The following is a 26,250-nucleotide window of genomic DNA, read 5'->3' as shown; positions in this document are numbered from 1 at the left end:
CTTAACTACACCATTAATATTTTATGTATAGAATATTTTTTTTAATTATGTATTTTTAAATTAAAATAATTATCTTTTTATTTTTATTTTTTAATAATTAAGAACTTATTAAACTAAAACAATTACGTTATCATTTTATCCTTTTTAATATTTAATTACTTACAAAAATAAAAGATAACTAAATTATTTACTTATCATAAGGCACATGTAATTTCAGTATTACGTAACTAAATTACATTCAATGAATCCATATGAATACCCAATATTGTTTTATTTAAAAAAATTTGAGATTAAGATTCACATTGAGTCAAAATTTTAAATATTAAAATTAAATTAAATAATTTTATATTATATATATATATATATATGTATATATATATATTTTTTTCATATGATACGTGACACCAGTACTATTATATGACAGATATTTTACACTTTTTAAAAACATGCAATAAAATAAAAAATATGATGATGTAACACGTGATATATACAATTTAATAAAAATGACCTAGTTGAATTACTTTTGAAAATTAAAAGACTTAATTGAAAAAAAATTGTGAATGTAAATGCACTTTGTAAACGAAGTTGAAGACAAAGAAAACTTTAGAGTAAATGTTTTAGTGAAATAACTTATCACTTTTTACTGATAAAAAGTAATTCAGTCAAATATTCATTATTTATGTGCATCTCACTTTCTTTTTTAAATTAATAAATTTAGTAAGATATTAATTGTTTTGAAATTATTTCAAATCGATTAGATATCAAATATTTCATATGAAATGTATTTTTATTTAAATAAAATATAAAAAAATAAATTAAATAAAAAGAAAACAAAATATGTGAGGGTGAAAGCCAACATGGCCAAATCTGCACAGTTCAATCTCTCACCTCTTCCATTTCTGAAGCACCGCAAAACACCCAAATTCAGCTTTAGGTAATCTCTTCTTCTTTCTCTTCAATTTCGTTTTCTTCCCCTTACTTATTTAGGGTTCGTCTTTCATGTTCCTGTGTGCAGTGGGACAAATACCCTACTTAATAAGAGACCCAATTGGCCAAAGTCTTTGTCACTGCGCTCAAAATCTGCACTTGCTCGAGCTTACTCTTCGGAAACAATGGCAGAGGATTCTAATCGCTCGGCGCTTCTCGTGATCGACATGCAGGTACTTACTTGTTTACTTTCGATGTTGTTCCTCGTCAGAACGTGTTCGGAGAAGTTAAGGTTTCTCTCTGTGTCTGTAGAAAGATTTTATAGAAGGTGGAGGTCCCTTTCTTGTCAAAGGAGGAAAAGAAATTGTCCCTAATGTGATTAAAGCTGTGGATGTTGCTAGGCAGCGTGGAATTCTCATTATTTGGGTAATAATAACATTCTTTCTATGTTGTTCCTGGTGTATAATGTTTCAATGTTTTTCTTCCAATGAATTTATTTAAATTTTAGTATGAAATGTGAACCTCCATGCTTGGTCGAGAAGCGTGTAAAATTAGAGTTTAATGAACACATACCATTGTTATCCATCAATAACTTTTAACATAGAGTGTTGTTATCCACTGTGAGTGCATATATTATTTATTCAGAAGCATTGTTCATTATTAGGGAAAGAATATGAAAATGTACACCAGTAAGTGTTTTTTATTTTTATGTTTCGTTTAGTAGACGAAGGAAAATAAGGGAAAGGAAGAGAAGAAAAAGGAAAAGAAAGAAGAGACGAGTGAAAAAATAATTTGCTTTTATTCATTAGTTTTTATATTATTTGTTATTGTTTTAATAAGAAAACAGAAAAAATAATTGATTAGGGGTGTCTTGTAATCAATTATATATACCAAAACACTTAAAACAAGTTATTGCACCATGTTTCTTCTTTTATATTAAGTACTGACAAGTACAATAATATCAGTTTTTTCAGAGAAGAATTCAAATGAAAGTTATATCAAGTAATTATGCAAGACTTTGATCATAATCTCCTGCACAGTATAAAGACATTCATGCTACAATGGTCATATCATACGAAGTCTATGAAAAAGGAGGAAGAACACAAAAGAAAAACTAGCACAAGTTCCTACAAGCCTATCATTCTTATTCCTTTTCCAAACCTTGAGTTACCACTAGTACTAGATTGCCATAGAAGTCTATGTTATACCTTTGTTGGGAGCGTCTTTTTTTTTTACCTTGTAGAGTTTTTCCTTAGCTTCACCTTCTTATCTTTTGCTCTTGGAGTCAGAAGTGGTAGGTGATAATATTTGTAAACTTTAGATTTAAGAGAAGATAAGATAGGACAACTAGGAGTTGTACTTAAAATCATCAGAAGTGATTTGGTGTACTTGTTTAGTGGAATCCTTTAAGTTTATCTTGAAGGGGTAACCGACCTAATTCAAAGTTTAGGATTAATCAGTATAAAACTTTGTCCTTCTTATACCTATGGACGGTCAAACACCATGTTCTAGAGTTAAAGTCTTGGACTATTGTTTCTATGAAAAGAAGTCTTAGACTCTATTCAAACCATGTTCTAGAGCTAAAGTGTTATATCAGTAAAATCATTCTATATGCACTATCCAGAGATCTTGAACTGTTGGTATGAAGAAATAGCTATCTAACTGTTGAATTATATTTCTAAACATGTTTCCAGGTAGTACGGGAACATGATCCCTTAGGAAGAGATGTTGAAGTCTTTCGTCGGCATCTATACGGCAAAGGGAAAGTTGGTCCAGTTAGTAAAGGAAGTGAAGGTCTAGAATTAGTTGATGGACTGGTTATTAAAGAAGGGGATTATAAACTTGTGAAAACCCGTTTTAGTGCATTCTTTGCTACACACCTTCATTCGGTCCTTCAAGGAGCAGGAATTAATAGTCTGGTGATCACTGGTGAGTCATAGTTTTTGTAATACATACACAATGTCAACTTTCTAAGAGTTCTATGTTTGTGTGTTGACTGGATGTAGGTGTTCAAACTCCCAACTGTATTAGGCAAACTGTCTATGATGCTGTAGCATTGGACTATCAACCAGTAACTGTTATTGTTGATGCTACAGCAGCAGCCACACCTGATATTCATCTTGGTAATGGTTTTCAGCTTTGCAATGTCTTTGTTTTTTAATTTTTCTTTGTTCTCCCTGGAAGTGTATCTGTTGGTTGCACACACATTATTCACTCATATCTTCAAGAACTCTCTGATATATAAAACTGTGTTGCAAACTGTCAATTAGTTAACTTGGTGTATGAGTATTTTTGCTCACTTCACAAGCTGTACAACTATTAGACATTAGAAGTGATGTGACTGTTCAAAGTCCTAATGAAATGAACAACACCTTTGAATAAGTCCATGTTAATTTGCTGGTGAGATTTATTATGAAACTGTTTTTCTTTAGATGCAATTTATCAATTTCTGAAAGGACATGTTCCAGGAGTCAAGCACATAGAATTGCAAAACTAAGCTTTTTCTTACTCATTAGTTCACATGGGTAGTCTGGGGCATGTTCAATGTTCCATCTCTTTTTTGTGTTTTCCAAAAGAAATTTTGCGGATAAGTTATTGTATTCTACATGCCCTCAAAGCAGGTAACCTTCCCTTGTTTTTCAAAATCTTAGTTAATTTGATGGAAATGATGCATTGATGACCAATGTTTATGTGGTTTCAGCTAATTTGTTTGACATGAAAAATATTGGAGTTGCAACTCTAACATTAGAAGAATGGAGCGAGCCCAAAGCTTCATCTACATGAATCATGGTACTACTTTTACAACCTGTGCCTTCAATTCCAAGACACAAGGTGTTGATGTCTTTGTCAAGTGTATAGTTTAGTTAAGCGAACCTTTGTGTGGCGTCTAATAAAATGATTTACGTGACTATATCTGTTTATTTTAATATTACTTGTGTCCATTATTAACATGTTTTTCTTGTTTAATAATGTTGAAATATCCTCCAATATTTAAATTTAAATGTCAATGTAACTGTAGCTATCCAAATATATTATTATTAGGTCCAATGTAACTGTAGCTATCCGAATATATTATTATTAGGTCAATGGTTACACCTATACCGACACACTTTTTATTACAATTTTTATGACTAATAAATTGCAATTTATGAAGTTATTAATTTTAAGAAAGTAAAAAATGTACTTTTGTTCAAGAACCAAGTATATATTAGATTCAGTGATATATGTATGCTATGAATTTTTTTTAAGAAAAACTTATGCTTAATAAATTATAAATATTATTTATTTTAATAATATGTTTATTAAATTTATTAATTTAATTAACTACATAAATAAGGTTATTAAAATTTTGTATCTTATTACTTTATATGTTATAATAAAGAAAAAAATTACAAAAAAAAAAATCAGAAAACCAAACTTTAGGTAAGGTAGACCCAAAAAATTAATCCATATTTTTGTTATGTAGAACGAAAAAGAAAAAAGATGCAAGTGATACCGGTGCACTTAGAAATTACATGTAATAATAATTCTAATATCCTTTTGGATAGTGCATGCTAACATTTCTTTGGGCCGCCATTTCTATTTTTTATTTTCTCTTTCTGCACCCCCTTTTTTTCTCCCTCAGATTTTGTTGGGAAAACTTTAGATTAACTTACTTAAACAATTATTGGATTATGCGATTTAAGAAAAAAAAAAGTTTAGATACTGTATTTGAGATTCGCTACAATAAGTTTTGTAGTGGTAACAACCTAAAGCAAACCATCTTCATCTCAATCAATAAAGATGATAACCATTAATGTTTTTAACAATTGCTTTAGCTATGTATTATTATAGTATCTTTTTTTTCCTCTTGTTTTCGCATACATTGATACATAGATCCTTGTACAAACTTTTGGAATACTCTTTCTAGGTACAAAAAAACTTTCTAAAAACACGAATCTAAAATAAAGATTTGAAAACATATTTCAAAAAACATTTAAAGTGGTACAAAATATCTTCAATAATAAACAAAATAAGATAAATACAATGTGATAGGAAAAATTACTTGAAAGTAAGGGGTGAACACAATAAATGTCACACGAAACACAGAAATGTGATGAAGAACAAAAATTTGTAAAATAAATAGAGGAAAAAAAAACTATTGAGGCACTTTTATACAAAACATATCAAAATAATGGTTGATGTTAAAAATTAATAAAAAAAATATTTTAAAGGGGAAAATAAAAATTATAGTTGTGGACATAAAAAATATACTCTTAATATATTGTATAAATTATTATTTTTAATATTAATATTAATATTAATATTTTATTATTATTATTATTATTAATCATTATTTAGTAATTCGATTTTAAATACAAGATAAGATAACTTGTCATTGTGCGTGATTATATAGAGTAGACCCTAAGCATATGATGTTATGAAATGAAGACAATGTAAATGTAATATAAAAATAAGGATTAAATTGGAATTAGTCAATTTTTAAAATTTTAATGCAATTTAATCTTTCAGTTTTCTTTTGTTGAGTTTATTTGACTTTTTAAATATGTCTCATGATAACATTTGAGTTAATTATATCGTTTAATATTTTTGTAAATATGTTTTATAATAACATTTGAATTGATTACATAGTACACTATATTTCTATTTCAACATTAGTTGAGAATTTGAAACGTTAAATAAAATTCACAAAATTTGATTAAAATAATTAAATTCAAGTATTTTTAAAGTTATAAAAATAAATTAGATTAAAATTTTAAAAAAATATTAATTTCAATTTTTACTAAAGTTTAAAAGACAAAAACATACTTAACCCTAAAATTATTATTATTATTACTATTGTAATTATTATTTTTAATCATTATCTAATAATTAGATTTTAAATACAAAACATGATAACTTAACATTATGCTATGTGCATTAAATATAAGACTTATCCGGATAGAATTCTGCTTATAGAAGAGAAAAAATATAAAATAATTTCTCATGCTAAAAAAGTTTAAACATAATATAAAAATCAATTAAACTGTATGGAAATTTTCTTACAAATTAACTTATACATAAACTAATTTTAACTTATAGAAAAATCTTTCAACACAAACAAGAAATATTAAAATTGTGTACATTTTATCGTATGACTTTCTTAGTTATTCTTATAACTTAATATTTTCATACCACAAACCTTGAATTTACTTCCATACATAGTCATAACGAACAAATTAAGCAATACTTATAAGCTAAAATACACCATATGAGGAAACTAAATTAATAGTACAACAATGAAACTCTAAAACTTAATCAAGATATTGCGTTCTAGTGTCACTAGTGAAATAAGTAAATCACATGCACCAAAAAAAACTAAAATAATCATAACCTGTAAATTTTATATTCTTCAAAATTACAAAAAAAATTAGACTTCAAAAAGTCCTAACAAGTTCACAACCTTCAATCAAATACCCTCATCAAGATCACTCATTCAAACTGTGTTGACCAACTACACCACTAGTTCACTCTAAAAACTAATCAGTCACAGTTACATAACACTATAATATAATGGGATCAATCCAATTATATTATCGCTAGTTGTTCATCCAAACATTGGTGTCGTCTGAACCATTGTTTTATTATTGAGGGAGCTAAAAGAACTAATAGATTATAAGGATACTATCAAAGGAATGAGAATAAAATCATAAATTATACATGGGTAATTGCCTTTAGCCTACTAAAGAGGATGAACTTAAAGAACAAAGAGCAGCAAAGGATAAGTGGTAAGAGAAAGAGAGGATCCACGCAATATCAAATTAAAACCTGTGAGGAAATCTAACTCCATTGTCACATTGTTAAAACGACAAGAAAAAGCTTTAAATAAAGACCATGAAACATAACAACAGTTATGAAGTCACCTAAAACAAAACTTACGTATTAAATGGGAAACAACATTATAACTCTTCATCTTCTAAAAAACTTATACAAATACTCTATAAATCTAGAGAAAGTAACTTTAGCCAATTCTCACTAGATATGGGAAGGCAGACCACGTTGTCGTATTTTCTTTAAAACTCTTCGTAAAAAAAAAATGTATTCTGAAGTAACACCATAATATTAATTAAAACTTACGATACAAACCAGTTGAGAGGGTTCTACTTACTCCAAACGTTAGAGGAGTCATTCACAGTCAACCCATCAAATCAAAGTTCGTTTTTTCCATGCCCAATGCATACTCAAATGGATGAACAAAGGTATAGAGGCTATTAGTCTGAGCATGAACTTGAGTGCAAACCAAGAACAAAAATTATGCAGAGCCTGCGTTCTCAGACTAATCAGTCTCCATTGGTTGAGGAGAAGCTGGTGCAGCCTGGCTACTTCTATCCCCAGTATTTTCGTTACTGCTGGCATTAGCATCCCCTCGAGGGTGTTGCTGCTCATCACCCCGCGGAGATGGGGTTCCTGATCCAGTGGAAGTACCTTGTTTGGTTGGCCTTGGTTTTGTCATAATTGGCTTGCAGAACCTATTACAAGAATAAATATTTTTTCAATAGAAAGTAAACTGAACAATTAACATAGAGAAAATAAATATTGATAACTCTAAAAGTTCAAAAGTGACAACTAATCCTTCCCCAACTCGACTAGTTTCTAAGTACATAAAGCAATGGCACGATAATGTACTAGTAACAATGTATAAGATAAAAAATTTTCAATCCCTATAGCAGATAGCAGAGAATGGTTATAAGAACGAATTTAAAAAATTATTAAGAGAATCAAAACCAATAAACAAAGGGTGCAAAAATTACTAAAATCAAATTCAGTGACACAAAGAGAATAAAGAAATACTAAAGCCAAATGATGTCTAAATAACCCAAATACTACGTAAGATTCTAAACAGAGACCTGTCAACAATCTCAGCTTTCTTTCTTATTTCAGCTGACAAGAGTACAGGGTTGACATATTTTGGAAGTGAGCTTTGTTGTTGTTGCTTCTCCATAAACCATTTCTCAGCTTCAACACATTCATTTATGACCTACAAACATTAAAAAGAAATCAATTTCAAATTTATTCACAACCGTTCAAAGAAACGAGAGAAAGAAAGTTTGAGAAGTTATTTACCTTCTGTTTCTCATTAATGTCAATGTGATCAAATTTGGGGTCCTTCGACTTTGCAGCTTCTCTATAACTATTTATACAATACATGAATTGCTCAATTATACTACCCCTCTCCATGTATTCTTTGTAACGCCCTTCAATGGGATCACCTTTCTGCAATCACATAAATAACCACCCATTAAGATTCCTTATGTTAAAAACTAACATTATGTTTGTCCATAAATAACGTAGGGTAACAATAACAGGGGCTGCAATCCCTTTTGTTTCTACAACTTTTTAGTTAGACGGAGGGATGGGAGGAAGGGAAGGAATCACACAGATTTATACCTTTCTTAGTTCTTCAAGCTTAGCAATATATACACCTTTAGTTTCATCTTCACCCTCATCATAAAGCCAATCTTCCACTTCCTGGAGTTTGGCCGTAAAATCTTCTCTCTCTGAAGCAATGACAAACTCTTGGTATTTGTCATTAAGCTGAAATGATGATAGATAAAAACAATTTGATGATAGGCAATTTTAGTTTATATCATACCATGAATAAGAGAAGAAAGAATTAACACACACCTTGTTTCTCATGTCATAAACATAAGCCTCCACTGCATTTTTCTTGTCCTTCGTTTCCTCCATCACACGATCCTGCAAAGCCATTTCAAACTCCTTCTCTATTGCCTTTTGGACATCCGAAGAGACCATTGCTCCGTAAACTAACTCTGATACAGCAATGCTTGTTTTTTTAACCTTTTTCTTTGGAGCCTGAACCCATAACATTGAAAAGTTCAGTCAGCCAAAGTAGAAAATATCACCAACCATGTTGAACAACTCTAGTAGAGACACACAAACCAACAAGCATAGAACATAATACGTATGCATTATTGTACATGACTGTTGAAACACACGAGGTCTTTACATTAAGGAAAAAAATTATATTTATTTGTTGATTTTACAAATAATAACATAAATTGCAATGTCCTCACTTTGTTTTCAGTTTTCAAATTTTTGTATGGTAAAAAAATGTTTTCCCTATCTCTTTACAAATCTTTATAAACATAAATAACAAAACAAAAAAGTACTATTTTTAACTAAAAATAAAAACAAAAAAAAATGGAAAATGATTTCTCAAGTCAACCATCCCTAAGATTTAAATTTAATCTGAAGTGAAAAATCAAGCAAGTTAAATAAACTATAGGATGATGCAAACACTTGAAATTCCACATTCAACAAGTGTCATATATGTGGAATTCTTCTGAAAACTTTTTTTCTATATGGTTTAAACAACTTAAACTATAGCACTATCATATTACTTACCATAACCATAAAATAAAATAAAAAACATAAAAGGATAAAAGAATCAAAATAAAATAATACAAATATTGCTAAAAACTCGATTGACATAAAGAAATGAAAATAAAATGGCTAGCAACTGCTTAAATACTTTTTCAACATTACTCGCCTTGGTATCAGTATTTGTCTTCAGAGGCTTATCTTCATTCTGAGGAACACCATTTTCAGCCCCAGAAGCATCAGTACTAACCTTTGCATCTTGCACATTTGCACTAGTGTCATTGGAGGCTGGAGGTGTAGCTGCGTCAATTGGGGCTTCGTTAATGTTTGGCTTAGTATTTTGCCCTGCTGATTCTTTGGTAATCGGAACCTCAACTTCGTTTTCTTCCAGGAGCTAAAAGAACAAATAAAAGTTGTTAGATCACAAGAACAAATGCTCTCTGTTTACTACCATGAGTTCACAACGGAGTTTATTGTAATTGAGGGGAGAAGGACCTCTAAAGCCAAAAAAACTTACCATGGCAGACTCCAGAGATACAATTCCATGAATATTCAAACGAACTTTCACTTTCACTTTTGTCCTTTCACTATTTGCAGTTTGGAACGGACCAATCTGCTTACACTCAAAGAGTAACAACACTGCCACAAGAAATGTAACATAGAAAGAAGAAAGTTGGACATTGGCTTACAGTATATGTGCTAATCTTGGTAGGTGTTTGCAGCTCACTTACATCGCCATAATGTACATCAATAGAAAATGTTCCTGACCTGTAGAATGTTAGAGCTTTGGTACTTGGTATGGGATTACCCCTGGGAAAAACAAGGGAACTCTGCTGATTTTGTGGTGCATTGTCCTGTGCATCTGGACCAGTACCTTTCCATGCAAGGGAAATCGAGAAAGGAAGGCTTTCATTGACCTTCACGTTATGAAAGGAAAAAAAAAAGATAGTAACATCATACCACATGCAAAGCTTAATATATCAGCAGTTCACAGGATCGACAATAGGCAATCAATGTAAAATTAAAAATAGAAACCGATGAGTGAATTTCTAAGGGCCTAAACATAGGTAGACATCATATATATGTAATTAAAATAATATCAAAAATCATAATTCCCAAAGATCTGTACAATTTTGCAACAAGTACTAAAGACAACAAACAAACAAGCTTAAAAACCCAACATTGGCACAAAGGGTCCTTCTGGATTGAAAAGAAACAGAAAATAATCCAACATAAGAAACTTTACCTGAAATTCTCGTACTTTAAACGTGGGACTAAGAATTGCACATTTCAAAGCACAACCCTTAGCAACACACTCACTAGCATTCATTGTTCTCCTAGGCTCTTTCTTGAAAAACTCTGTCAATATTTTGGTTACGGCGGGTACACGAGAACCTGAACCAACCACCTCAACCGTATGCACATTTTCAATGGTAAGATTTGCTTCAGCAAGTGCCTTATCCAAAGGTCCCCTGACACGTTCCAGAATTGGAAGACTTAGTTGCTCAAACTCATCTCGCTTCATGAAGCCACGGACATCCTTCTCGTCCATCAAACACTCTATGTTGAGAGGTGCCTCACTATTTGCACTAAGCATTTTCTTCATCTTCTCACAGGCAGCCCTCAACCTTAAGGAAGCCCTAGCATTCTGGCAAACATCAATCTTATACTCCTCCTTGAACTTAGTAGCAAAGTGATGGAACAAAACCTCGTCAAAATCCTTACCACCTAAAGACCTATCATACGAATGAGCCAACACTTTCAACTGCCCCTTCTTGAATCCAGCAATGCACACTTGCATGCTAGCATGCCCAACATCAACAAAAGCAACATTCAGTTGATCATTTTCTGGAAGGTCCGTTTTATAAATCCCATACGCCAAGGCAGTTGCAGTCATTTCATGAATCAATTGAAGTGGGTGTAGACCAACAATCGTGGCCGCATCCAACACCGCCCTCCTCTGCAAATCAGTAAAATAAACTGGAATTCCAATGCAACAATCAACAACAGCCGTCGTGAGATTCTTCTCTGCAATTTCCTTAAGATTCGACAACATCATACCAAACACTTGTGTAGGTGTAAATTTCTTAGCCTCACCCAAGTATTGCACGTGAATCAACGGGTACCCATCATTCCCCTCGGTAACAAGAAATGGCAATGCCTTAAGATCCCGTTGCAATTCGGGATCAGAGAATTTTCTACCAATGAGTCTCTTAAACTGTGATGTTGAATTCTTAGGGTTCATCAGACTGGAGGCAGCACCAGCAGTGCCAATGAAACGTTGCTTCTCACCAAAGCACACAATAGCAGGCGTTTCACGTTTGGACTCGTCATTAAGCACAACGTCAATCCCTCTTTGCCTCGCAACTGCAACAACGCAGCTCTCATTACCGAAATCAAAACCCACCACACTCATCTTCCTCAATCAAAACTCCGCCCAAAACAGAATAAAATCAAATCTGAAAAAAAAAACAAAAACAAAAACTCTCGTCGCTACACTATTCATTTACACATTAAACATAAACATTACAAACTAATCAACTTGCACGAACAATAACTTAATAACCTGGATAATAGATGAAGCAAATTCAACATTTAAAATCGATGATAAAGGAAGCAGTGTTCCATCATGCATGAATAAAAGATAAGCAGCGGAAATTGAATGATATGAGTTGTATCAAAATTTGAAGAGAGAACAAAGAATTTTGTTATGAATGAGAACGTAACAATCGTAGGAGTCTAAGGAGTTTGTAATTTGTACCCAAAACACAGAACGGGAGAAGAGAAGAGATTGTGTGGAATTTTGGAGTTTTGATTTTAAATTTTCAGTGACGACCTTTTCCATTTCCAATTGTTGTTAAACTTCTAAAACAGGCTTTTTTACCCGCGCAACGCACGGAAACATTGTAATTAATTAATCTTCGTGTGTGTATATATATTCTTATTAAAATTAAAAAATTGTCAGATGAAAATAAATTTATCTATATTTGGAAAATTGAAATTCCTTAACCTTGTGATAATTCAATTCTAATGTAGTGTATATAATATATAAACCACTTTTCATAAAACTATTATAAAATATTGTTAAATAAAAAAGATTTATTTTCTTCTTCTTATTTTAGTGGGATTTAACAAGAAATTTGGTGTGTATTTTACGGATAGATTTATTCATGTATTTAAAATATATATATATATATATATATATATATATATATATATATACCAATGAATTTACTAATAAATTTTCAAAACAACAATGACTTTTACCCTTAAATTCTTACAAGATGCAATTTAAAAGAAAAAAATCATTTACCAACGCATTCAATCACAAATTTTGCAATTAAATAATTAAAATAAAAAATGAAAACGTTAATATCATTTTTAATGATGGATCATTACCAGCAAAAATATATAAATCAATAATAAATATTATAAATTATCAACGAAATTTAACTATAAAATTTATCGACGAAGATATTATTAAAAATAAAAAAAATTTAATTTATCAAAAAATATCTATTAATAATAAAAGTTTTAAAATTTGTCATTATAATCTTTTTTTCAACAATAAAATTTTATTCAATAATTGTATAATCTTTTAATGGAAAAGAGTATTTTTCTAAACCTTAAAAGACACAACAAACATAATGAAAGACTTAATTAATAGCGAAGACGAACTCTATTTTCTACATTCACAAGTTTAACAAAACATGAAAAAACAAAATCAAGGCTTCAAAATAATAAAGAAGACGAACTCTATCTTCTACATTCACTAGTTTAACAAAATATGAAAAAACAAAATCAAGGCTTCAAAATAAAAAGAAAGTAATGACAAAGATAAAAAAATACAAAATATTAATTCTTACAAATAAAGATAAAAGAAAATAAAACTAATTATACTTAGTAACTAAAAGACATTATGATATATCTATATCATGTAGAAATTCGACAAAAAAGATAAGTTTTTCGAGCCTATGATGAACTTTTTTCCCTTTTACTTTGAAACTTTAGAAAAAGTCAAAAAATAATTTTAAAAAACTATAAAATGATAACTCAATATTTAAAAATAATTCTGAACCAACATTAGTTAAGTTTTAGATAACATAGTAAGAATTAAATAATGTTAATATAATACATTTATCGCGTAAAGATTTTCTCCATCTCCCTTAATAATTTATTGTAGCACGAAAAAATATTATTAATTTGAATAAAATTACTTATGTATGTTTGGTAAAATTAAATATTAATATAATACGTGTATGATGTAAAAGTTTTCTCATTCTCTTTCATTATTTACTTTAATGAAAAGTTTCATGCAGCAAAGATTTTCTCATTTTCTTTAATAAGTGAAAATACATGCGTCTTTAGTATTTTTCTTTTCAAGATAAAAAATAATATCACATTTTTTTTTGTTAGAGATAACTGATTGAAACAACAATTATAAAACGGTTGTAAGGGGAAATCTCTTTATTAGACTGTGTTTTTTTATAACAAAAAATAATAAAATAATAATAATAAATATAAATATTTTTTACAATTTAATTTAATTATAGATAATTTTTATTTATTTTGTAGATATTTTTTATTTATTTAATTTTAAAAGATAGTTAAATTTAAAATAAAAATGTTAAATAAAAAATAATCACTTGAGAGATAAAATTAAAAAAAATTGGACACCAAAATGATGAATTCTCTTAATATAATATAATAGTATAGATTATAGATTAATTACTTTAATATGTTAAAAAATGTTATTTTTTGTAATGTAAAGTAATTAAAATACACTTGCGAACATTTATTATATATTTATAATGAAAATATATTAAAAACTCTTGATGCTTCACATTAAATTTATTGTATTGTACACATTCATAATTCATTATTATATTTATTAAATTTAAAATACAACTAATCAAGATAATATTAATAACTCAATAAATGCAATATATATTTATATGAATATGTCTCTATATGTTAAAAATCAGCTATTAAATAAAAATTTATTACAAAATTAATACTTTTATTTTATTAAATGAATAATTAAAATCATAGATGTAATAACTTAAGGATATGCACGGTTACACTCCCACACGTCCACGTTGACATATCCATGAAAATTTTTATATTCATATTCATCATCTTCTCAAACTTTATTTCTAACAATATATAATGAGATATCTTATTTTGTGTCAACATTTTATTATTTCAATTTTATCATTAATTGTTTTAAAAATTAATTATTTTATATACAATTTATTTTTAATCGTTATTTTAATTTTTTTTTTTAAACCATTATTTTAAAAACTTTTTTTTACATATCTTATTTTTTTAATTTTATATTTAATAATTGTTTTAAAAATTAATTATATATTTGTTATTAATCTTAACTTAAATTTCTTAAAAATTAAAAAATACAAACACAACAGCGTCCGTGTGTGTTCGTTAGTATTAAAATAATGAGGATAAAATATATTTTTTAAATTACTATAAAAGCTTATATATTACCTTTAAATTAAATTATAAAATATTTAATCTTTACATTTTACATTTTGTAGAAGTTACGTAAAAAATTATTCTCAATAAATATTATATAAAATGTTTTTAATGAGACAAACAATATTTCATATAAATTATAATATTACCTATCACGATAATGTTTTACATTTTTGATTGATAAAGTGAAGAAAAAATGTATTTTATAATTTAATTTAAAAATAAAAGTTGTTTCTTTATAATAGTTCAAATATATATATATATATATAATCCAAAAAAATCTATTTATGTGTATTTTAAAAAGTTTATCCGATTATTTTGTTTGCTGAATAAAAAAAAAAAGAGAAAAGATTAACAATTTCTACATTTCACATTAATAATTCAGAAAAACCAAAGTTATTTCCATGTTTTCTTATTGAAAGTCAACCTCTTAATACAAGTAATTTAGGGTGACCCAAATTCCAAGGTGATTGCTTCCTTTGTTTTTTTTCTTACTTCTCTACCGATTCTAACAGTCCGAACGCTCTGCGCTGGCTGGCTCTTCGTCGGAGAAATCTCCGGTGACTGGCGTAGGGTGGTGGCGACGTCCACAAACGCGTTGAGAATGAACTTGTGCCACTTCTTTTGGTTCAGATTCATGTGGCAGAACAAAAGCTCTTGCATGAAGTCCCAATCCACCTTTTCACTTTTCTTCAATCTACCACACAAATCAATGTTAAATCTAATGTACGAGTAACAAACACTAAAAGACTGAAACTTCACATGGCAAAAACATGATTCATTATTCTTTCAGCGTACCTTGCTTCAACCATACCCTCCATGGACCGACGGAAATCCTCCGTGGGTCTGCCGGAGTTGGCCAAGACCACCACGCAATTACTCGGAACGGTGGTTTGTTCTTCCACGCCCTCAGGCTCGGACATGGTCAAACTGGATAGTCCCGCTTCGGTTGTTGTGTCTGTGAAGAGGTTCAGTGGCGACTCATCGAACCTTGCAGAAGAGTCAAATCTGATAGAGTCAAGTTTGGGAGATTTTTGTTCTTTGGTGGTGGTTTCTTCACGATGGTCATCGAGGAACAGGTTCTTGAAATTCTCAATGAGAAAGCGATCAATGTCTGCTAACATGGCTTCGTCGTCCTTAGCGTTGGTGGTGTTTTTGCTGATGATGTTTTTGTTTTTGTCCATGTCGATCGAAGGAGTCCTAGGATGCTTGCAACCTTTGGGAACCCATTTCTTAGAGGATAATTGAACCATGGAACGTTGGGAGGTTTTGATTTTGGTGAGACAGTCTTTGAGGGATTTTGAGATTTTTTTCGACATTTTTGGGTTTTGGCTAAATTGGGATGATTTCTTTGCTCATTGGAATTTCAAGGACAAGGTTGAAGAGAATGAAGAGTGTAATTTATAGATGAATAAATTTGGACATGAAAGCAAGAATATTTTTTTATGAATTAAAATTTGTTATTTTTTTAATTGTATTTGTTAAAACTATGTTTCTTGTTGATAGTTATGAAGTTATTATGCTCGTATCATGTCATATTCAAAGGTATAATTCAATTTAAAGATTGTATTTTTTTTCTTTTAAGTCTTGATTATGTGCCATTTGTGCCAATTTTGAATAGCAAATGAGGGATTTTTTTTTCTCTCTTTGGAAAGATTTATACTACTTTTATATAGTGTTTTTACAATGTTATTAGTTTCCTTATTCTACAAAATTGGTCAGAATTTGACACAATTTGTTTTATGTGTACACAACTTTTTTGTTTAAAAGTAACTTTTGTGTTTCGAAAATTGGAGAGGAGATTTTGAATGGTGAGTAGAAGAAGATAAGAAGAAGATTAATATATGACATTTGAATACGTGCTTTCTTTGAAACCCATGGCAACCATTAATTGCAAAGAAAGAAAAAAAAAATACAAACTTAGGGTTGAATTTAATGATTTAATAATCAAAATCATTAATATTAATAAGTTGGGCTTTTAAAGTGAATCTCATTATATTTTGAAGATAAATTTCGGTAGTCCACGACATTCTATTTTTTTTTATGTATATTTAAAAGAATTGTACTCATGTATAATAAGAATTTTAATTTCAACTATTAATATTTTAAAAAAATATTTATACTATTATTGCTTAATTTTTTATTTTGTGTTGAAGAGATTATCATAATAAAGAAAATATTTATTGATATATGAGGTTAATTATATATGACTCCCAAATTAAGTTACTTATATTAAAAAAATTGATATTTAATTTAATTTCTTTTATTAAATATCTAAAGCCTTAAAATATTTATAAAACATTAAAACAATCGTATAATTTTAAAATGTAAACGTCCCATTTATTTAAAATATTTTGTATACAATTACCGAGATAATATAAAATATTTAATGGTTGAGTAGTTAAATTGTAATACATAGAAAGTTGTTGAATAATTCAATATTAACGTATAATTTTTCAAATTGTGGAGTTTTTATATTTTAAAATATAAATGAATGTTGAATTTTTATTATTAGATGTATTGAATATTATTCATGGAAATATTTACTTAATTGAAGTTTGATTATATGTCATAATTTTTACCAATACCACGTTTTTTAACAGTTCATTATTTCTTTTATAAGAAATTCAACATAACAGTTCATTACAAACTAATTAATTATTCTGACATTATATCATTCTGATCAATGCTGATCAAAAGATCATCATAGGAAATAGAGTAACATTGGTTTTAGAAGTACTTGTCAGTTTTTTTAACTGCTTATTGACTTCAACAGCATAGTTTTCATAATTTACAGTAACCAACCAGTCAAACCCAATTTACATAGGCAGCTTCAAGTTAATAATATCAATTATTTCACCAGCAAAAATGTAGTCTAAATATACAGGTGACCCATAAAATTAATCTGAAAAACTATTATCTATTTTGAGAATATTAAACAACCGTATTAAAGATATTATCGTATTAAAAATCATTGTATATTATCTATAGTTTATACCATACTTAAAAAACTGTAATATAATTTTTATATCACAATTTTTATAATTTTGATCACAATTTTATGTCATTGTTTAAAATAATTTTTGTTGTAGTAAATATTTTTCTAAAAAAAATTTAGAAAATAAAAAATAAAAGATTGGATCTGCATAGAAAGTTGAATAGTTTAAAATAAACAATAACTATAACCTAATATATTTATACATATAGTATATATTAGAACTTTAGGACATGTACTTTCGTATATTTAGTATTTGTAAATATTTAAGTATTTGTAACTTTTATTTTATTAAATAAACTCAAATATAGTTAATAGGTTAAAATAGTAAGAAATGTCAGTTCTAACTCTTACATTTTATTTTTTTAAAGATGATAATTTTTTATTTAAAATAATTTGAAACTATTATGAGTTCATTAATATATGTGTAAATTTTTATTATGTTTATTTTTTAGAAGGTTAACTCATCAGTTTTTGGTCCAACAAAACTAAGAATATGATATGATTATTTAGATTTAGGAGTTAACTTACTTGATCATTCTTCATAAACTTATTGTTCATGTAACTCCTAAAAACATTTTATCTCAAGTACAAACTTTAAGTTTTTTTTTTTCCTATGTCTTACATTTTGATAGAGTTTGATCCTTAAATTTTAAAAATAAATAAATATAATTTCTTTAATTCAATTAAGTAAAAATTTAACATGTTAAATAATATTTTAAATTAATATTTGAAGGATTACATTTGACACATTTCAATTTAGAACATAATTTAACCAGTACAAAAAATTGTCTTTTGTTGAATTAAACAGATTATATATATTGATTTATTTTTAAGTTTAAGATTAAAATACATCAAACATAAATAAATTTTAATTTCTCATTAAAATTTAAGAATTAAAATATATTTAACCTAAATAATAATAATATTTAACTTTTTTATGAAAAAAAAATTATATTTTATGCATGACAAAGCATAGGAAATAAACTTTGCGATGAAAATAATTACATAATTACGTGGCTCTACGTTTGAGAAAATAGCCTTGTCAAGCGGCGTCGTTTCCGGAAACTGTTCCTGCGGAACTCTAAACTTCTCGTAACGGTAATACCAGAAGCACAATTCCAGAAGCGCGGGGAGAGAGAAAGAAGAGAGAGAGAGAGAAAAAAAAAATGGCGAGCATCAATGAAGAGAGGGAAGAAAGAAGAAGAAGAATTACAGACAGAGGTTCGGATCGCATGGCCCTAATAACGGGTCGAATCAACGTGCTTCCTCCGGCGCCACCCTCTTCCGGCCCCTCCCCAACGCATCGCAACGCCCGCCACGCGATGTCCATGTCCGTCGCCGGCGGCTTCGATTCCCATTCAGAAGAACAACATACCCCCCCTCGCCACCAGCGTCCTCAATCATTGTCTGCATTCGACGAGTACAGCGAAAATCTCACTGGTTCGTCTTGCTATCTATTCCATGTTTGTCTTCTCTTTTTAATCTTGTTGCTTCATTGGGCATTGCTACTTTTATAAAGGGTGTGGCGAAATTTTTGAAAATTTTAGGTTTTCGCAAGGTGTTTGTTAAAAATGTAACTTTTATTTCCATTTTGCTTTCCATTTCCTTGGGATTTCTTCACTATGATGCTCGATTCCATTGTGTATTGTTGTTTCATTTTCCTTCAAATATATTTGGGAATTCAATTATTGTAGTATTCATCGTGTTTCCATTCACACCGATTGAGAATGTGACGAGTTTTATATTAACAGTGTATCAAAATTGAATTCTTGTTCTTTTGTGATCTATAAGAAGTCTGTACCAGAACACAAGTAATTTATTGCTAGTTCATACTATGGCCAACAACAATTAAACATGGATTTCTGATTGATGCTAAATATAATGGAGTAAAAAATAAATGGGAAAAGGAGCTTATAAGTTGCAATAGAATGGAAGAAGGAAAATTTGAATAAATGTACAACTTGAAGTGAGAAAAATGAAACTCCTCGGTCATCATCAAGAGGGTATCACCTCGAAAAATGTAAAACACGTAGGAGAATCTATGTTGACAATGATCATAACACAAGCCTTCCTCTTTAAGTGGTTTTAAGAATTTTAGCAGTATCTTCAAGGAATCAAACTCTGCAACTCAGTAACTTGTGAGTTGCAATATCGTTTATCTGTGATCATTTTAGCATAACCAGTTCACCTGACAGAGAAAATATATATTTTTCCGTTGATATTCCTCTCTTACATAAATCATCTTTGTTTACACTGCCATGTTCTTGCAGTTACATTGTTCTAGTGTGAGCAAAAATTTTATGCTGAAATTGACACTCTGTTCATTTCATTGGATTTGTTGGAATTTGCAGGCGGTTCTGAAGATAAACGTAGAGCTGGCTTTTCTGCATCAAGGCTAAAACATCAGGGAGGTTTTAGGTATGCACACTTGGAAAATATGGAGTTCAAAACTGAAGAGAAACCTGCCAAACAGGACTCTAATCCTATTACAGAAGCAAACAACAAAGTGTCAGATGATGGTGCCAAAGTGGAACCATCTCCTGTCCCATCACAACCTAAAAAAAGTTCAGTACAAAACACACGACAAGTGAAGCAACCTCCCAGGCACAAGGCTACAGTTTTCTCTTCAAGAGAGCTGAATTACTGCATTTTAGCTTCTGAGTCCACACGTGCCCTCAGTTCTCTGATAATAGCATCGATGGTAGTTTTCTATTACTTCATTTCAAAGAGTGTTTTAGCCTCAAGGCCTCTTTACATTCTTTTGTTAACTGATGTTACAATTGTGCTTGCTCGCCTATACGGTGGAAAGACAATTGTTGTGGAAGAAAATGAGAGAGAAAAAGGAAAAGCTCCCGGAGATGGACACAGTTGGGGAGATGCTGTAAAGCTTTTGGAGAGGGGTTTGGTCGCTTACCAGGCCCTTAGAGGTGCTTTCATAGATTGCAGTATTTATCTAGTGGTTGTTGTTTGTGGCACCTCCTTCATGTAGCTATGTCTGCTTCAGTTTCAGTACTAGCAATATCCCCTTTTGGGCAAGTACCTGCTTCCAAATAATTTTGTTGTAAATTCTTATTTGCTTTTGTACCTTTTGAATACTATACTATCATTCAATTTGAATTCAGAGTACATGGAAAGTAGTGACAGGTCTTTAACATTAGTATCCGAAGGAAATGTCGGAAGGAAAATTAACACCAGAAATACAATATCAATGAGACATAAGTTCAAATCACATTGACATTTTTTCTGACTCAAAATCTTAAGACCATAGATTTATGGATCTTAATCCTTGTATAATGCTTAACTTTTTTATTTTTATCCAATATATGACTTAATCTTACACTTGAATCACCAACAATCTCCTACTCAAGCTGAGTACGTTTCATATTGAAGCACTCTTTCTCGTACGGAAACATTTTCAATCATGAGTAACTCTTATTTATATGTTATTCATCTTAATCGTCAAGAAGACTTTTGACATATAGACCATATTGTACTCGTATGAACCAATTCAAAAGTGATCAATTTCCATAATTATCCCAATAAAAAAAAATTCAATACAGTCTACTAAGTACTACCTTAACATATTTGATAGATATTATGAATGTTTCAGCATAACCAAAGACTTATATTAATTTGATGTCCGAATGGTGCAACCACACAGCATAATGGAATCCTAACATGAAAATCATTTATACTGAATATATGGTTTGTTTGAAATTTGAACTAGAAAATGTTACCAGATCTTTTATATAAGCAATTCATAACCTGCACACTGCATGCGCATATATTATGTTATAACAAATGACAGTTAACTCAGATGACAGCTTTATGAGTAAAACTAATGATAAATAAGGTGTAAAGTTAGTTTTCACAAACTACAAACCCTAACATATAATTAATTTACTGATTTTATAAGATTTTTTTTTTAATTATATCAAGAATGTGTTTTTATTAGTTGAAAGGAAAAAACATGTATACTGGCATTGCATACCCTACTAAACTAAACTCTAACTTTATTTTTATGGTACCTCTGAATATGACACAGATCATGACTGGATTGGTGAATAATTGAACTCAATTTTTGGTAATGGTAACAAAGAACCCTGCAATACACTGAAAAGTTATACTGTGTGAATAGACAATGATATTTTTCACATTGGGATTTCCTCTATATAAAAGTTAATACTTAAAAAAAGAAGGGAGAGTAATATAAAACAATTCTACTTTTGCTGATTTGAGAAAATAACAACTGTGTATATTGCTTGTTTTAGCAAGTTATTTGAAAATCATGCATTTTCGGAACCCAAAGTAATTTTACTCAACATAAAAATGCATGAAAATTTTGGTACTAATGTTTGAGCATATTTTTGATAGATTTGAATTATAATATGTACCAAATTGCAATGTATGAAAAAGTATTGAATACTGAAAACAAAAGCACAGGAATGAAGTTGTCTCGAGTAGCTTTGAAAAAGTTATTCCGAATAAATGCATTAGAGATAGTAGAAAATGACACATGAGAGCCCTATTGGGAGTACGTTAAACATCATAAATATTCCACCAAATATTTAAATAATTCAAATTTAGCTAAATATAAAAAATACAACCAATTTATCTATTCGTTATTTGATCTATGTCTTTCAAGGTTAAAATCTTATTCAGATTTTTAACTCTATTGATTGCTTCTACAAGATCTTGTTAGAGATTTTCTGGTTCTTAGACAAAACATGTGCATAAAGTTTTTTTTTTGTATCTATGAAAGAATGGATACATAGTTTTAAAAAAAATAATGATATATTTTATAATAGTAAGCAAATGACATAATTGTATTAAATAATTTAAATAAATAATAAGACATGTTTTATTCAATTATTTTTAGGTTGATATGTTAGAAAATGATTCAATGTGTAATTATGGTAGTCTCACATTAGATATTTACTAGTAGTTTATCTGAAATCGAGGGAAATAATAGTTTTAAAAAACTTTATTAAGGTAGACTAAAACTTTAAGTAACTTAGATATTTTTTATTGAGTAAATTTATATGTAACTCAATTTTAAAAAAAAAATTGTTAGACCACTATTATACCTTATAATCTAATCTTATTTTACAAAATTTGAGATTTCTAACCATGTGTTATTGAATTTACATGTATATACAAAAATACATACACACAAATATTTATATACCAAGTAGAAATGATACAAGTATGTTTAACTATTTTTGTTTTAGAAACCATAGAAGTTTAAAAAAATTATCTATATGTTTTCTTAAATGTATATTTCTTATAATCACAATTTAATTTGTATACTAGCATTTTGAAATATTATTATTAGGTCTATAATTTAATTTAATTTTTATATTTTGGTGCTAAATAAATGCTCTAACTTCACTGTTATTACTTATCATTGACAAACTATAATTTCATAAAGCTTTTTTTAGTTTTATTTTTTATATATTTACTACGTAAGCTTTTATTTTATTTTTTATCTCATAAAAAAACATAATAAATCAATTACGACAGGTTGATTTTACAATGAATTTAAAATTCACCCAATACATGAATTTTTGAATCTACTACATCAATAAAAATAAACAACAATTATAATTTTAAAAAAGTAAAAATAAAATTTAATATGTAAGAAAAATAAAATAATAAAAAAATGTCATATATGTGTACAAAATAATATATAATTGATGGAAGTTTTCTTCATACATTATACACATTTCTTGAGTCGATCAATATTCATTTTAGAATAGACTTTATCAAAATGTGAACATTTGAATATAAAAGTTTTGTGGAGAAGAGAATTAGAAATGAATAGAGTTATTAAGTTGTGAAAGTTTTCTCAGATGATATTCAGGGTATAAAGGTTTTTCTGCAATGGAGAGAATCCAAAAAGAAAAAGCATGTATTTTACAGACATCACAATCAAGCATGGCACAATCAATGACCAAAGTGAGTGATTCCATCAGAAGATGGTAAGTGAGTGGGGCTTAGAGTAGATGTCCCAAATTTCATCCTTTCCCAATCAATCAATAATCATATTCATGGTAACTTTGGTAGATATCTCTGCAAATTACAAACACTATTGGTTTTTCTGTTGCATTTATTGAGCAACCATTTGGTTGAGTGCTTTTGCAGCTTCCACCTAATGCTATTACACTATCAATGCCACTCTCTCACTTAAAGATACATAGTGCACATATATTGTTTGACAATAATCCAAGTCTGAGTTTAAGTTATAATGATTGTCAATCCTAGGTTGAATTCAAGTCATGTTTATATAATCTCTTTAACGAATTCATTTATTCAAAAAATAATTCTATTTCTGATTTTATAATGGTTTGTCTTAGTGATCGGTTCAAATGTTTCGATAACAACACTGTATAAGTAAACCTTGAGTACAATTATACCATATGAGAGATTTTGGGTTAAAAACAGATATGACAGAGTTGTGCTGGGTTTTGATGTGTTTGAAAGCCTCACATGAATCTTAATAATGTTGTGAATTTATGGAAAACTACAGTGAGGGTATGTCTCCAAATTCGGAAGCCCCTTGTTCACCTACTTGATGGGTGAGCAAAAACATTTGGGGTTAGACAGTTTGGTCCAAAGGGTATGGGATGGTATGGTTGCACAAGGACAGGCATTAAATTTCATGTGCCCCACTGCACCAGTCTGAGGTGCATCAGAGGTGGGTAAGATAAAAGGGTTAACGAATTAGGATGCAAGAAAATGGGTCCTGTAGCTTTTACTATTCAAGTTTTTTTATCCTTTTCTCCCTGGATTACTTTGTGGCATTAAATGGAAGACTCAGATTCGGTTGAAAAAGAAGCTCAAGAGAAAGAAAACAGATAGGTGGGAAGAAAGAGGAAATAAATTCCAAGAGGGACAAGTGAAAGAAGGTTGGATAGCACTTGCACATCATGTTCACAGAGCACATGGTTGGTTGCAGTTACTTCTTCTTCTTTTTTTCTGTATATGCAGATACTATGGTCCCAGAATACCAGGAGCTGGTGGACCACCATTCAAGTTGGTTAATGATTTTGTTGGTTGATCAACAGTGGAGGAATTTTGTTCAAAGAGAAATAATCATGTCCTATTTTGTCACCATCTTGCAATGTTAGAACATTAGTGTTCAACCTTAAGTGCATAGTGACATGTTTTTTGGAGTGTCAGTAGCTGAGATATCAAAAACACAGTATCCTAATCAGAAGAACATCAAAAAATCATTCCCAAGTTCATTATCAGGTTATGTTAACTCAATTAGAATCATCAATGTATATAGTAATCCTGAGAAAAATGGATGATGGTTTGGTTCTTGCGTGAATAGAATAATACATATGGGGAGAGAAATTATATATCCTTAATCAGCACTTCACTTATGAAAGAATTAATCTCAAAACTTTCGGCTATAAAGATATATGGTTTCCAGAAAGAAAGAAAGAAAAAAGTGTGTTTTAAGCAATTGGGAACAAATGCTTGTTCTCTGGTTATAATGTGCAGCTTCTTTATTGTTATAGTGAATGTTGTTTTGTACATATGAATTGACCCTGACTCAAAAGTTTCTGCTAATGAGTCAAAAGGTTCATCCAAACACCATGGAAAGAAAAAGAAACTCTCTATAATCAACACCTATTCCATATATGAAAAAGAGGACAGAAGAAAGAAATGGAAAGATGAGAGAGAGAACTTAACTTAACTTCCATATAGCTTCTAAATAACAGTCAAAGAGATTAACTAATTTATATAACTAGACCTCTCACCATTTGTACAATGCATCATAGTTCATCTGAGAAAAAAAAATGAAAACGAGTCCAAAGGAACTCACAACTACATCATGATACTCTTATGGTTTATCTGCAATTCTTCATCACCCATCACTTGAATTTTGGCAAGGATCTTGGAGGGTGCTGCAAATCTAGCTGAGAATGAGCGAGAAACGTTATCTGGGTCGGTGGAATAGCCATCATCGAAGTTGTGTAAGTACGAGGTTGGATCATACTGAACATGAAACACTGGTGAAGGTCTAAAGAATCTTCTTCTCTCTCTCTTTATCTTCCGCCACAAAGCTTTCCAGCTTCCCATCTTCAATCTGGTCACAAATTCGTTGACACACACAATGGGATCGTAGCCAATTCTCTCATAGCTTTGCCAACTGCTGTTGCTTATGGTGCTTAGACAGTGACAGTTTTCAAGGTTCATGGTGTACAGAACTAGAAGCACAGATAGAGAAGAGAACCTTGGGAGCACAAAATGGTTTAGGGGACCAAGGTGTTTGAAGTGCATGCACTAAGGCTATTTATATAATCACATCAACACACCCCTCCTTTTATCAACTCATCACCACCACCACCTCAGCACAGCATGTAATTACAATAGGATAGGATAGGAAGAAGATACCTGGTTAAATATGTTTTTAGTCATTAAACTTCGACGTAAAATTA

The 26,250-nt window shown here is 29.7% G+C and overlaps 5 protein-coding genes across 6 annotated transcripts; 2 read left to right on the top strand and 3 right to left on the bottom strand.

The window, feature by feature from the left end:
* The first annotated feature begins 838 nt into the window (after positions 1–838).
* On the top strand, positions 839–3,854 carry LOC114166038 (probable inactive nicotinamidase At3g16190). Of its 2 annotated transcripts, XM_028050690.1 has the most exons (6): positions 839–934; positions 1,016–1,160; positions 1,240–1,353; positions 2,622–2,856; positions 2,934–3,050; positions 3,629–3,854. In XM_028050690.1, the coding sequence occupies exons 1-6, from the start codon at positions 858–860 to the stop codon at positions 3,709–3,711; spliced, it is 771 nt and encodes a 256-aa protein (XP_027906491.1). In that variant the 5' UTR covers positions 839–857; the 3' UTR covers positions 3,712–3,854. The 2 variants fall into 2 exon arrangements, with proteins under 2 accessions (XP_027906491.1, XP_027906492.1); XM_028050691.1 differs by lacking the exon at positions 3,629–3,854 and having other exon boundaries at positions 2,903–3,050.
* Positions 3,855–6,789: 2,935 nt separating this feature from the next.
* Positions 6,790–12,148, bottom strand: LOC114166644 (heat shock 70 kDa protein 14-like). The gene is made up of 10 exons (XM_028051399.1): positions 12,071–12,148; positions 10,556–11,768; positions 9,999–10,226; positions 9,827–9,922; positions 9,479–9,703; positions 8,593–8,781; positions 8,356–8,502; positions 8,032–8,181; positions 7,815–7,945; positions 6,790–7,436 (listed from the first exon to the last, which is right to left on the bottom strand). The coding sequence occupies exons 2-10, from the start codon at positions 11,723–11,725 to the stop codon at positions 7,244–7,246; spliced, it is 2,529 nt and encodes an 842-aa protein (XP_027907200.1). The 5' UTR covers positions 11,726–11,768; positions 12,071–12,148; the 3' UTR covers positions 6,790–7,243.
* A 3,005-nt stretch (positions 12,149–15,153) lies between these two features.
* LOC114165707 (transcription repressor OFP14-like) lies at positions 15,154–16,160 on the bottom strand. Its single transcript, XM_028050270.1, has 2 exons — positions 15,601–16,160; positions 15,154–15,499 (listed from the first exon to the last, which is right to left on the bottom strand). The coding sequence occupies exons 1-2, from the start codon at positions 16,119–16,121 to the stop codon at positions 15,247–15,249; spliced, it is 774 nt and encodes a 257-aa protein (XP_027906071.1). The 5' UTR covers positions 16,122–16,160; the 3' UTR covers positions 15,154–15,246.
* Positions 16,161–18,935: 2,775 nt separating this feature from the next.
* Positions 18,936–20,932, top strand: LOC114167581. The gene is made up of 2 exons (XM_028052680.1): positions 18,936–19,240; positions 20,152–20,932. The coding sequence occupies exons 1-2, from the start codon at positions 18,967–18,969 to the stop codon at positions 20,787–20,789; spliced, it is 912 nt and encodes a 303-aa protein (XP_027908481.1). The 5' UTR covers positions 18,936–18,966; the 3' UTR covers positions 20,790–20,932.
* Positions 20,933–25,422: 4,490 nt separating this feature from the next.
* On the bottom strand, positions 25,423–26,170 carry LOC114167392. Its single transcript, XM_028052482.1, has one exon. The coding sequence runs from the start codon at positions 26,090–26,092 to the stop codon at positions 25,637–25,639; it is 456 nt and encodes a 151-aa protein (XP_027908283.1). The 5' UTR covers positions 26,093–26,170; the 3' UTR covers positions 25,423–25,636.
* Positions 26,171–26,250: the final 80 nt, after the last annotated feature.

Source organism: Vigna unguiculata, chromosome 10 (assembly GCF_004118075.2).
Source record: "Vigna unguiculata cultivar IT97K-499-35 chromosome 10, ASM411807v1, whole genome shotgun sequence".
NCBI classification, from domain to species: domain Eukaryota; kingdom Viridiplantae; phylum Streptophyta; class Magnoliopsida; order Fabales; family Fabaceae; genus Vigna; species Vigna unguiculata.
Note: the sequence above shows the minus strand (reverse complement) of the source record. Positions and strands in the feature narration are given on the sequence as shown.

Coding starts and splice junctions, on each gene's coding strand:
- LOC114166038 (XM_028050690.1), top strand. CDS start 858: ATGGCCAAATCTGCACAGTTCAATCTCTCACCTCTTCCATTTCTGAAG. Junction 935..1,015: donor ACACCCAAATTCAGCTTTAG/GTAATCTCTTCT, acceptor TCCTGTGTGCAG/TGGGACAAATACCCTACTTA. Junction 1,354..2,621: donor GTGGAATTCTCATTATTTGG/GTAATAATAACA, acceptor ACATGTTTCCAG/GTAGTACGGGAACATGATCC.
- LOC114166644 (XM_028051399.1), bottom strand. CDS start 11,725: ATGAGTGTGGTGGGTTTTGATTTCGGTAATGAGAGCTGCGTTGTTGCA. Junction 8,782..9,478: donor AGACAAATACTGATACCAAG/GCGAGTAATGTT, acceptor TTATGGGTTCAG/GCTCCAAAGAAAAAGGTTAA. Junction 7,437..7,814: donor AAAGCTGAGATTGTTGACAG/GTCTCTGTTTAG, acceptor TTCTTGTAATAG/GTTCTGCAAGCCAATTATGA.
- LOC114165707 (XM_028050270.1), bottom strand. CDS start 16,121: ATGTCGAAAAAAATCTCAAAATCCCTCAAAGACTGTCTCACCAAAATC. Junction 15,500..15,600: donor GAGGGTATGGTTGAAGCAAG/GTACGCTGAAAG, acceptor TTTGTGTGGTAG/ATTGAAGAAAAGTGAAAAGG.
- LOC114167581 (XM_028052680.1), top strand. CDS start 18,967: ATGGCGAGCATCAATGAAGAGAGGGAAGAAAGAAGAAGAAGAATTACA. Junction 19,241..20,151: donor GTACAGCGAAAATCTCACTG/GTTCGTCTTGCT, acceptor TGGAATTTGCAG/GCGGTTCTGAAGATAAACGT.
- LOC114167392 (XM_028052482.1), bottom strand. CDS start 26,092: ATGCACTTCAAACACCTTGGTCCCCTAAACCATTTTGTGCTCCCAAGG.